Source organism: Catharus ustulatus, chromosome 2, assembly GCF_009819885.2.
Source record: "Catharus ustulatus isolate bCatUst1 chromosome 2, bCatUst1.pri.v2, whole genome shotgun sequence".
Lineage (NCBI taxonomy): Eukaryota > Metazoa > Chordata > Aves > Passeriformes > Turdidae > Catharus > Catharus ustulatus.
The window spans coordinates 82,784,895-82,798,420 of NC_046222.1; the positions used below are offsets into that span (position 1 = coordinate 82,784,895).

The 13,526-nt window shown below is 41.1% G+C and overlaps 1 protein-coding gene across 2 annotated transcripts in view; it reads right to left on the reverse strand.

Moving 5' to 3' along the window:
• UGGT2 (UDP-glucose glycoprotein glucosyltransferase 2) overlaps positions 1-10,838 on the reverse strand; it is an 83,149-nt gene extending 72,311 nt beyond the window's left edge. For both annotated transcript variants that reach the window (XM_033052927.1, XM_042779036.1), the window contains exons 1-3: positions 10,646-10,838; positions 8,668-8,750; positions 255-385 (exon numbers count right to left, since the gene is read on the reverse strand). In XM_033052927.1, the coding sequence (XP_032908818.1) occupies positions 255-385; positions 8,668-8,750; positions 10,646-10,803 (372 nt within the window). In that variant the 5' untranslated portion in view covers positions 10,804-10,838. The remainder of the gene's footprint in view (positions 1-254; positions 386-8,667; positions 8,751-10,645) is intronic.
• Between the last annotated feature and the right edge of the window lie 2,688 nt (positions 10,839-13,526).

Here is a 13,526-nt window from a genome sequence, read left to right on the forward strand (position 1 = left end):
GCAAAACATCTGCATGACCTGAGTTTTAAAAAATGAACAATTACAAAAGAATTCTACCCTGAAAGGAATGTTATCCACACAACTGAACATCAATATTTGCTCCTGTCAATACAACCAGCTTATAAAGCATCACCTTTATCATGTTTGATTCCAAACAATACTGGCATATATTTTACTGAACTGTAACAACAAACATTGTTTAGCCAAAATACCTCATTCAATCATGTACCAAATATATCAGGCAATACTGTCACCTGCTGAAACATCTGAACAGTCGGAGAATAAGCCCGTGTGGAAAGTGCAAACTTCAACAGATTGATTTGCAAATTGGATAAAAATTGTCCTGCTTTCTTCAAGATTAAATTGTAATAGGAGTACTCTGAATCTGTTAAAGAGAGAGAAAAAAAAAACCAAAATAAAAGACAAACTTTTAGCATTCAGCCCAAAAAGATGTGGCATATCTACCTACACTGCATAATAAGCAAGCATTAATGCCAGTGCTGCTTGGCATTTAAAAGTCTTCAGTGCTGTCCACTAATAACTTTTTCTTTTCCTATGAATTCAGAGGCCTAATATTAAAAAAAAAAAAACAAACCGAAAAATCAGAAGAGAACGTAATAGCAAAATAATTTTCAGCAATCGAAAAACTCACTCAACAATAAAGTCTCTTGAAAAACCTATATGGAGAGTCCTGAACAGAGCATTATTTTACAAATAATTTCCTCACATTTAGTTTCGAACACTTCAACCATGCAACTTACATAAATAAAAATCTTCTAAAGGTGTCGTTCTTTGGGCTAATCTCATACATTCTATTTCTTCCTTAAAATATAAGATAAACAAGAGCATGAGAATGGATACAACATATGAAATAGCTTCTCCCTCCCTGCTTATCTTGTATTTTCAAGGTCAAAATTAGGACTCTGAGTAAGAAGGTAGGTGGATGGTGTCTGGAAATGACAGAAGTGATAACACAGAACATTGGTTGGAAATAATTAACCTTCAATTCTCATTCTAGAGGCATACTCAATTTTCATATCTAAGAGGCTTCTCTCATTTTCTTCTTTACAACCCTGTTGTGATTGAAAAAAAAATTTTCAAAATCTTCTTTTGCTCTTAAAGCCTCTAGTATCTCCTTTCTGCCTTCTCCTCCTTAACACTCATTATTTAGAAAGGCTGAGTTGGCTGCAATTCACTAGAAAAAATCCCTAACATCAGAAAAGTGTATAATCTGCATTTTAAGAAAGCTTCTTCCCATGAATTCTATATGATGTCCTGGTTTCAGCAGGGGTAGAGTTAATTGTCTTCCAAGTAGCTGGTACAGTGCTGTGTTTTGCATTCAATGTGATAACACACTGAAGCTTTAGGTAATGGCTAGATAGTGCTTACCCTGAGTCAAGGACTTTTCTGTTTCCCATGCTCTGCCAGCAGGGAGATGCAGAAGAAGCTGGGAGGGAGCATGGCCAGGAGAAGCTGACCCAAACTGTCCAAAGGGCCACTCCTTACCAGGGAATGCCACACTCAGTACATAAACTGGGAGAGATGGCTGGGAGTTGTCCATCTCTGCTTGGGGACAGGCTGGCCATCAGCCAGTGAATCAAAAGCAATTGTATTGTGCAGTATTTGAGATTTATTCCTCTCTTTTTCCTGTTGTTATTATTATATTTCAATTTATTTCAATGATTAAATGGGTTTTATCTCAACCCACAGGTTTTACCTTTTCCTAATGCTCTTCCTCACCCTACTGGGGAGGACAGAGAGTAGATATGTGCTACTTAATTGCTGGCTGGGGTTAATCCTGATATGTAATTGTTACTGTTTTACATTAAATTCAACAGATGAAAAACCTATCTATGTTCTCTATGCCCACACACAGCCCTGGCAGAACCCAAATGGCAGCAAGGCTGGTGAAGGTTCTCAAGCACAGGTCTCCTACGAGGAGCAGATGAGGGAGCTGGGGATGTTCAGCCTGGAGCAGAAGAGGCTCAAAGGAGACCTTATCACTCTCTGCAATCACCTGAAAGGAGGCTGTAGCCAGGTGGGGGTCAGCCTCTTCTTCCTGCCAAGCATCCACAGGACAAGCGGAAATTGCCTACAGCTGTGCCAGGGTAGGTTCAGGTAGGACATCAGGAAGAATTCTTTCACTGACAGGGTCGTTGAGCATAGAATGGGCTGCCCAGGGAGGTGGTGCAGTCACCATCCCTGGAGGTCTTCAAGAAGTGACTGGACATGGCACTTGGTGCTACGGTTTAATTGAGAGCAGCAGCCAAAGGTTGGACCCAGCCTTGGAGGTCTTTTCCAACCTTAATCATTGTATGATTCTAAATGAGACAAATTTGGCTTCACACATTCAAAAGAGTGAATATAAAAATCTGGAAGCAACAAATCCTTCCAGACTGAAGCCTTTTTCAGATAACTGTATTTTCAAATTTTCTTCAAATTATCTCCACAAAAATAAAATAAAATCTGAAATTTCTGCCTCTCCACTCAGCCCCAAATAACATCCTATCGAAGACAATGAAGAGCCATTAAATATGTATTTCCAAAGATATTGCCTCAATAAAATATTTCTACCACAAGTCTTTATTTTTTTGTCTTATAAATCTCATCTGTGCTTTCGCTGCTGTGTTTAAAACAGCTGACAGTTTTTTCCTAGAGGATGATTATGACAATTATGATTTTAATAAGTAAAAAAAAAAAAAAAAAAAGGAACACACAAGGATCCTCAAATTCAACACTACAGTGAATTTAAGTGGACTCTTAAGGCCTGTACATGGATTGAATCTGTGACTGTGGTGTTATTAGTATCACGCTCTAACCAAGTGAGCTAATTTCAGTTAATCAGAACTATGGTTTGAGCTTTGCAAATTATTTTCACATAGTATTGAATCTCTGAAATTTGGTACTACCTGCCCTCCACACTCATTTTAACATTGCCAAAAGAGTAGAATTCATGGTAAGCTTCTTAGGATGTTACAGGGAATCACAAAGAAACAGATTTTTCTGGTTATAAAATCCTGCATGACAGCATATTACCACAAAATCATTAATGAAGTCAATTTAAAAGCAAGTAAGAAACCACATTAACAGGATAAAGCTCCAAACTGCATACATCCGAATGCACGTGTGAGCTTCACATCTGCCAACTTTCATCCTAGCCATAAGAAATACAGCCTAGTGGCCAACAAAACCTGAAAAGCTCACTCTGGAGATGCCTTAATTTGTTTGCTGAAAAACTCTATCAACTCCTGTAGCCAAATTGATTAGATTGGCTACAGCAAGAACTGAATAGCCACCCAAGCAGATTCAGATTCATATTGAAATGTTGACATTTATCCTCAATTTACAGCAATATCTTTTATCACAGATAAGTTAAAAATTATTAAAAGAGACAAACAAGGGCAGTCACAAAAGGAAGTATTACAGAACAGCTCCTCAGACCTCATGCACCCACAGCACAAAATTAATCTGAATATATGCTGGCAACCCACAAGAGAATTCAAAGTACTGAGGTACAGGAGGTAGGGAAAGTAAACATAAAGAACATAATCAGTCAGAAGAACACGGCGTGCTAGAATAATTACTTGGTGGGATGGATGTATGAGGATTGTTCCAACTGCATAGATATGAATGTCTGGATCCACAGATCAGCTAGGGAGTTAGAGATCTCAGGTTACAACAGTTCAGGCAATCACTAGCCAGTCAAATCTCTGTGCCACTCAAGCAAGATGCCAACAAAGAGGGAAGACTTTATTTTATTGCATTATTAGTATAGAAATCAGTTTGTGAAACTATACACATAAAAAACACTTGTCTAATTTAGTTGTGAATAATGTGTAGTCTTCTAAATTGCAAAAAATAATTTGCATGATTGTTGTTTATATGAAATATACTGTTACATTTTTTTCAGAGAAAATTGCTTCCATAGAGAAAATATGTTTGCGCGTTGGTTTTGTTTTGGTTTTAATATATATTTATGAGGCTGCTGAAAATTCAATGTATAAACTGAAGCACTTGGGAAGATAGTAAACACTCAAGTGATAATTAGTCGGCAGGGAACTGGCTACTTACTTTCCCTCAGTGATCATAAATTAACCTTTTGCTGGTGCTTTTATATCCCTAGTTTAAAATGCCATCTTCAGTGTTTTGTAAGTGCTGCTTTTAATATAAATTTTTGCCGCTTTTGTTTCTTTATAACATACCTTCAGCTCAAAATAGCATCATCTGCCTTTCCAAGTATTTCACAAGCCTGGCAGAAATATGTTGCACATTAAATAGATATAAACAATGTTGTCCATGTTCCCTGAAGACATTAATTCAATACAGAGTATCCAATCACTAACCTTTTCATGTTTTCCATATGGTATAATCAAGATGCTGCCCAAGTTGATTTGAGTACATATTAAAAAAGAAAAAAGTTAAAACCACCAAATGTATCACTAATGTTCCACCAAATTCCATGTAGATAATTTCTACCAAATCCATTAAACTGCTGCAAATATCACAGCTAAACAGACCATTAATAAACCTAATTCAGTAATGCTAAATATTTTAAATTAGCAAATTAACAAGAGATGTTGATTATTCTAAATTTAAAACAAGTCCTGAGAACTGATTAAAAAAAACCACCAGATTGAAAATCATCCAAGAGAGGATTCAGAAGAAAAAAATCAAGCTACACTACTTGATTTTTTAAATTTGTCTTCTAGCTTTAACACTTTATGACTCTTGTGAAACATTCAACTGTATATTGGGATACAAGTCTATAATCTAATTCCTTTTAAACCCAGATTTTCAGGTTCAAAGCTAGGAATTCTTTATCTTTTATGAAAATGTTTCTATTTAAGCAAACAAACAAAGCTTTCATTTCCTGCTTATTCATCCTGTCTACTCTTGGCATCACTCAGAGAACAACTGAAAAGTCAATTGCCTCAACCAATCATTTTTCAGCCAGATACTTTAACTTACTGAAGTACTCGTTGCTACATCAGTCTCCACACATCATGAACATTCCTCTACATCAGTGTATCTTGATATGCAGCAACTAAGACAGAACACATTCCACACCACACCACTCTTCTCCTCAGAGGTAAACTATTACACACCTTACTGTAAACTGTGCCACTGCAGTCTTGCAGTACCAGATTCTTCACTCAAGCTAACCAGTTTATTACAATAAACATCTAATGCAGATTTCCTGTTTATAAAGAGCATCCATTTCCTTGGATTAAGACTACCTCAACTATGGCTCCACTTTTAGAAAAGCCACTTGGTGCCAGAACTTTAAAATTTCCTGCATTATTGTCATAGGTGTGTGCTGGCCATACAGATCAATACACACATCAACTGCTCAATATGCTTAATTAAAGTACCATTTTAGTACAGTCTCAAGGTTGCCAACTGCCAGCATTTAACAGTTCATTGGCATGATAGGTCATGGAGATCATCCAACTGTAATTTATTTATTCTCTGTCACAGAATTTACTATCAATCACAGAGTTTATCCAGGTGAAGTAGGTATTTAACTAACAGTTAACTTCAACAGACATCTGTGTCACTAATAATAAATGTCATTAAAGCTTCAAACTCCTTAGAAAGTGTGTCCAAGCAAGCAAAAGAGAGATGGCTGATAAAAAATACATAATCTAATACAGCAGTCTTATCTCAAGGCAATATCAACTGCATCTAAACCACTCATAGAAAAAAAAAAGAGTACAGTAATTTCACTATTATAAGCTGCACCATTTTGACTAAAATTTTGCTCCCAAACTGGAAGTGCGGCTTACATTCAGGAGCAGCCAATATATGAACTAATTTTGGAAATTTCCCAACCTGGAAGTCTGAGCCAGCAGCAGCCCCGAGCCGAGGCGGAGCCTGCCCAGCCCCGGGTGGTGGGGCAGTGGGGGCGCAGCAGCAGCAGCGCTGCCTGGGCCCGAGGGGGCGTGGCAGCAGTCAGGGATGCCCCTCTCCCTCTTCCTGGTGGCACCGGCCGGGCACGCCCCTTTCCCTCTTCCCGGCGGCACCAGCCGGGCACGCCGCTCCCCTGCCTCCCGGCGGCAGCAGCAAGCGGGGCTGGGGCCACTCCCTGGCACCCGCCCCGAGCAGGGCCGAGCCAGTAAACCCCGTGATCCCGTGATTCTGTCACTAATTGGCAACTTTGTGAAAGTTGCACGCAGATTCTTGCTGCGAACAAAAGTGCGGCTAATAATCCGGTGCGGTTTATATATGGACAAAGAACGAAATGTTGCCGACACCCGGACCTGCGGCTTATAATCGTGAAATTACTGTAAGTTAAAAGTGACTTCTGGAGGTCACCTCATCTAAACAGTTACTTAGAGATATAATTTCAAGGCTTGACTAGGCTGCTCAAGGCCTAGTGCATTGAAATTCTGAATTATCTCAATGAATAGAGATTCCAGAGCCTCCTGGAGCAGTCAGTTTCAGTGTTTACCCAATTCCATGGCAGAAACACTTTCTCTAGTATCTAACCAAGACTTCCACGTTTCAACTTCTGCCCCTTGCTTTTTTTCATACTGCTGTGTACCTTTGGGAAGGACTTGGTTGCCCTTTCTTTGCACATTACTCTACTAATGCTGAAGAAGCCGAAGATACAAGGTCTCTCTTTACTCCTTCCTTTCTCAGGTTCACTCACAGCTGTCTCAGCCTTTCCTCAGAAGTCTGCTCCAGTTCCCTAAGCTTTGTAGACACCCTCTCCTAGATTTGCTCCAATGATGGACTCATGTCTTCCTTTTCACAGGAGCCCCAACACAGCCCCAGCACTCCACATTCAGTCTTACAAGTGGAATAAACACTGTATTCCTCATACTGTGGAATAAACACTTTCTTTGACCTGTTGGCTACCCTCCTGCTGCTGCAACCTGCCATGAAGTTGGCCTTCTCAATGTTTGCAAGGATCCCCATTCTCTCAAGAAACCACTTTGTAGTCAGTCAGCAGCACCAAGATTACACTGTTGCTGAGATTATTCCAGCCCACATGCAGGGAGTCTGTAAAGTGCCTTTGCTGAATTTCCCAATGTTTCTGTTAGCCTTCTTTCTCCAGCCTGCCAAGGTCCCTCTAAGTACAGTTCTACCTTCCAGATTCTCCTCCCAGTTTTGTGTCATTCCCAATCTTGTGGAGGATGTAACACATGCCAGTGTCCTGTGTACTGACAAAGACCTTAAACAGCAATAGACAACAGCATCTGCCTCAACAAACGCTAGTAGCAGCTGAGCACAGGTCAAATTCTGCATCTACTTCCATCTTCCATGTCCTCATGCTTTATACAGAATGGCTTTTAGCAGCACTCACTACCTAGGTATTCTGTTCTCAGTGACCATCTCTGGTTTTATACATGTCTGAGATCACCATCTCACAGTAATTTTTAAAATAATTTTCCCAGTTGATACTCTACAATTAAAATCAGAGTATTTGTACATTTTATGCTTGTACTTTTTCCACTCTAAAGAAATCGTCAGGAAAACACAGGGAACTAGTAAAGTCAAAAATCACACTTTACTCAACATAAAGCACATCATGGAATCAAAAGCACCAAAACTATGTTTACCATGTGTGTCCTTGTTCCCTTCTTACTAGTCTTTGACATCTACTGGCTGCTTGCTCTGCCACTGAACACTCAAATAATATTATCATATGCACACCACAATCTTTTTGAAGTTGTATTCAGTCAGTCACAACTGCTGAAACGTTGTTTCTCAAGTCCTCTCTCCCATATACAGCATTTTTCATGTACCTGCACTTCTCACTGCCCCTTTCTGCATGACCTTCCTACAATTTTTTTATCTTTTGACTATTAATTTAGCATTCAATTTCTGTCAAATCTCTTCCAGTGGTAGTGTTGGGTGCTTGCATTCATGCCTGAAGAGTTGTGCTGTTCTGTAAGAGCAAAATGAAGCAGCCTTACTTTGTTTTGAAGCCTTTTTCACCTTGTTCATCTGCTGACCTACCAAGCAGGTCTAATACTGCCCAACCTGGTGCAAAGCCCCATAGGCCTCCCAGTTTTTCATTACCATGGACGTTTTAAGTAAGCTGTTCTCCAAGGTTTCTTCTGGGGTGGTTTTTAATGGTTTTTTTACTGGATTTTATGCTTTGGTCTTCTCTCCATATTTCTAACAACTTAACATTCTTTTGTCTAATCATGCACGGATTTTTAGTTCTATTTTGTCAGCGATAAATCTTTATTTTAAAACATCATATTGATGCTAGGAAACAATCTCCATGCCATGTACAAGTATTAAACCTTTTCTGGTAATTCTTTAAATTTTTCCTTTAACACTTCCTAGCATTCTCATTTTAGTTATTTGTGTGATTTTATGCCCTGCAAGCATCCATCTTACAGAAATCATGAAGTCTCCATATCCTATAAGCACTTGGCAAGTCACATAAGCAGGTAGGCATCTTTAATCTTCAGATTTCTGTTCCATATTGTAAGAGCAGTTCAGTCCATCTTGTCTTCCTTTTTTTTAAAAAAACCCCAAAAAACTCCTCTGCACGTATTGCTCTTAGGGGAAAATACACTACAACTTTCTGAAAGAAACCTACCTAGTAAGCAATAGAGTCAGGCTTGACCTGCCTGGAACTAATTAAGGTGTTGTGTCTCAAATAGAGCCCAAGATAATAGATTAAAACCAGCATGCTGTTTAACTCACCTCCTTGCTTATAAACTGTTAGCTCCCGCACAGTTTCCAAGAACTGCCAAAACTTCTCATTACCCTCTTCTGCAATAAATTCGCTGTTTAAAAATAAAAATCAATTGTCCATGGGTTGGTTTTGTCCAAAGATGTACCACAGTAAAAATCTTCAGTTGTTTAAAATAATAAATACCCATCAGCAACCAAATGTTAGATATTCAAAGATGAGCAACCATCTCCTTAGCATAAACACTAAACAGAGCTGTATTTTGGTCAAAAGACATTTTGAACAAAGTACTATCATCCAAACTCAGCAATCAGAGCTGTAAAGCATGCAGACTGTTCTCTTGTTACAGAAAACCCCCAAAATGTTCACTTTATTTTTCCACAGATAGTGCAATATACACTTATAAATGAAATCAATTCAGTATACAAACTTCATTTAATAGTAGCTAACTGTACAATAACACTCTCTGTCAGGTTATCGTTTTTCATTAAATTAAAGGCTTTCATCAAGGACATCTACTTTGCTGTGCATGGAGGGAGACCACCAATCTCTGACACACTTTCAAACATGGGTTAATCCTTACAAAGCATAAAGGGTAAGGTTTATTTTCTATTGAATACCACCCTTCCTTTTTTTTTTCCCCCTGAACTGGAAGAGGTAAAATTTAGGTTAGCTATACAGAAGAAACTGTAAGGATGGTGAGGTGTTGGAACAGATTTCCCAGAGAAGCTGCGGATGTTCCATCCCTGGCAGTGTTCAAGGCCACGCTGGATGGGGCTCTGAGCAACCTGGTCTAGTGGAAAATATCCCTGTCCATGGCAGCAGGGGTTGGAACTACATGGTGTTTAAGGTCCCTTCCAACCCAAACTGTTTCGTGATTCTATGATTTACAGGTAACAATTCTAAGGTTTGTGGGGGTTTTTTTAAGGAACATCTGTTGCTTTTGCTTCCCTTGCTTATGTCTACCAAAAAGTTCCATTTGCTAGCATGACTATATTGTTTTCTAATCTTTACTTTGGAAGTTCTCCTCTCCTTTGATTACAGAAGCTTACAGTTCTCCAAACAGCAGCAAATAAGTTTAAAAACAAAACAAATATAAGCCAAATGGGCAGGGGAGCCACAAGCATCTAAAACTGGAAAACATTTTCCCTTTCTATTGTGAATCACAAAGTGGTTTGGCTTGGAAAGGACCTTAAAGACCATCTGGTTCCAATCCCCTGCTACGGGAAGGGACACCTCCTGCTAGAGCAGTTTGCTCAGAGCCCCAGCCAGCCTGCCTTTGAACGTTAACAGGGATGGAGCATCCACAACTTCTCTGGACAACCTGTTCCAGTGCCTTACCACCCTAACAATAAAGAATTTCTTCCATACATTTACTCTAAACCTACTCTCAGTTTGAAGCCATTTCGCCTTGTCCTCTCACTGCATGCCCTTGTGCGAAAGGCTCCCTCCTCATCTTCCTTGTAGGCTCCCTTCAGGAGGTTGAAATTAGGTCACCCCAAAGCCTTCTCTTCTCCAGGCTGAAGTTATGATTACCAATTAACAATACCTTTAAAAGTACCACAGTGTTTCACTTTTACAGGTTCACATCTACACTAGTACCTTTACAATCACTTTATTAACGTGCACACTACTTGTGGGCAGACGAAGATGTTACTCAGTGGAAGGCAGGGACTGTGTAATTGGCCCACTACATCTCCTAAACCCAGCGACCTGCAAAACGCCTGAGCAGGTTAAATTCGAAGCCGCTTGTTTGTACAGCTCTCTCAGAGCGTGGGAGAGCCTTGCCAGCACTGTCCACAACACGTTCCGAGGGGAGAAAGCAGTTCAGCCTCGCATCCAAAAAGTACTTCAACACACTCTCCGACAGCGAGAAACGCTGCGAGCCCCCTCTGACAGCCCTTCTTCCCGTCCCAGGAGACGGCCGGGACAGGGCGGCCACTGGCAGGAGGAGGAGAAGGAGAAAGAAAAGGAGGAGGCTGCACGCACCTCGCCTCCAGCAGCAGCGGGGTCGCCGGCCACTTGGCGGCCAGGCGGGCGGTCACGGGCTGTGAGGAGGAGGCCGGAGCGGTGCCGCAGGGGCATGGCCGGGCGTACAGCAAGGCAAGCAGGAGCGCTGGGGGCAGCAGCAGCGCCCAGCCCGCCATGAGGAGCAGCGGTGCTCGGGGGACGCCCAGTCCCGCACGGCCCCCGCGGCCCGGCGTGTGCCCCGCCCACATGGCCATGGCACTTTCCTACTGGCTGCGCCGCGCCTCGGCGTTATGCTATTGGTCAACTCGGAGGCCAATCAGCGGCTTACGGCACATAAATAGCGGGGCGGCCCCCCCCCCCCCCCCCCGGCGCGGTGACACGCGGCGCTGGAACTGGGCAAGCGCAGAAGGAGCGCTACTGCCCCCTCCGCTCTGAGGCGCGCGTGGCCCCGCCCCTTCGCCGCCGTCGGGGCAATCCCGTTATTTTTAAATTATTTTTATTTTTTGAGGGAGTTTCGAGTTGTTCAGTGCGAGAGTGTGAATTACGTAGGGTGCCTTAGGCTCGGGTGTAGGTGGCTGAGGAGGGACATAGCCCTGGCGCTCCCCCGCTGACCGTGCCCTGCCGGGCTGCTCTCCCTCGGCCTTCACCACCTACAAACAGTAGTAAACGTCTTACTCTGGGTGAGCAGCTTCAGACATAATATACACACACAGTTGTTCGTCTGAGAGGGAGATATTTAATTTCCCCTTCCTCCAAGTTTTCCAAACCAACTTCTATTTTGAGATGTGTTTTGTTTTCTATCTGCGTAGTTTATTTTTTCCCTCAAGAAGCGTGAGCTTCTCAGGAACCCTGCCTCTATCTTCTGCCGAACTTGTCTTAGAATTTTCAGACTCGTGTTCTCTAATTTCTGATTTTTTTTCTGTGTTCAAAATCTCCGTAGTTAATTCCATTTCCTCAATAAAGCTGCTCCATTCCCTCAGTTTTTCAGACCTGAGAGAGGCTGGTGCTGCTGGAGCTGTGTTGTGGGATGCGAATAAAGCAACTCTGCATAGGTGTTCACTGGAGGAAGAATTCCCTCAGCTGTATTAAAAATAGGGGGCATTTCCTTTTCCAAAATGTCACTCGTGGAACTTGAAGCTGAAACCTGGAATGCCTTGCTGCTGCATACACTTTAATTCCTTTTGCACGCAGTCATCTCCTGACTGCTCGAAGTTGCTTTGTGGGTGGTGGGAGCCAGCGGGGGCATAACTCCAGGGAGTAGGCTATGGATTTTGTAGTTTGGATGGTTAGTGCTCATCTCAAACCATGGTACAGAAACTTGCCTTCACAGAATGCCTCTACTTAACAAACTTCTAGGTCTTTAAAATGTCAAAGTATGAAAAATACATCCTGAGGGTTATTCCATGTAAATTCAGCCTGGGGCCTTTGTGGTTGAACTTTTTTGGATTTCTTCACACAAATTTGTGCTGTTATAAGACCTCAGCTACCACTGTGTCACATCAGTGATGCCAACTTTAATATTAATAGGTAAAGTAAATTTTACCTAATACTGCAGTGCAGCCTTAATACACCTCTGCAGAAATAATGAAAACCACCAGAGTATTTGTTTTGGTTTATGTGTAAGGCCACTAGAAATAACAAAATTCAGCATGTGTTCTATGGAGAAAGGCTGTGATATGTTGTCTAAAGAACTTCATTGCTTTCCTACTGCCAGTTCAGGAGTTGCTGCTGCTAACAGGGGTGGCGTGGCCAGAGTACTGTATGGATGAGTAAGTTTGGTCCCATTGTCTTTCTATGCTAGTAGCCCAGATATGGGACCAAACTCTTCTATCCACAGAAAGTAAGTACACATGCGATGAAGTGATAAAACACACTTGCACACCCCTCCCTAGCAAAGTTCAAAATGCTTTTGATGAACTTAGAAGAGCTCATGCTATGCTTGTTCTGCACAAAATGGACCATAGCTGGTTTATATTGACCACCTACTAAAAAACATGCCAGTCCAAGTAATCCTATGGTTAAAGGAGCTACAAGTTGCTTTTTTGATGTTTCTTCAAGCAAAACTGAGATGTACATCGCTCATTCCCCGTGTAGATACATTTACCATGCATTTTTTATATCTCCATGTCATACAATGTAATGATGGATGTACCCACCTTACTCTAATCTATCAATTGCTTTTCTATATAAAGTTGCTCTGTTATTTTGTTTTATACTGATATTGAAGAGTCTGCTATCATTGCTTAAATGTGAACTCCTAAGCTTGTACTTGTTTCATCTTGAGCTGTGACAATTTATGATTTGCCATACAAGAAGATAAGTAAAATCTGTTGGCACTGGCTATGGAAATATAACTAGCTTTAAATTCAGTGGCAAGATAAAGTGGTAGCTGTGAATCAAAGGCCAGTTGATTAGTCTGTGGTGAACTACAGAAAATAGCTAGTCCGGTAGTTTTCTTGAAAAATGATCCTTTTTTTCTTAAATTCAGAGATCTCTGTTAGACAGAGTCTCTCTGCTGAGATATCTCTCTATCTCATATTAGGGTTATTGTTTTATTAGGGGCCTTAAATTTATGATCATAGATATGCAAAATTTGGAAGGGATCTCAGAAGGTCTCTAGTCCAGCCTCCAGCTCAGAACAAGGTTAGGTCTGAGGTCCAGTCAAGCGTTGAAAAAAATCCAAGGCAATCCTGCACAGCCTTTCTGGGCAACCTAATCTAAAGATGCAGTTTGGATTGCTCCTTGGAACGAAATAGTGTTGTAAGAGAACATTGCATTCCTTATAAAAGTTTTTGCATATTTATCAGTTTTTCCTTTGCTTTGGTATCTTAACTACATTCTAGCCATGAAGAGCCAATACACACTTTAAAAAAATCTGTTTCTGTGTATTTGAGAAAGG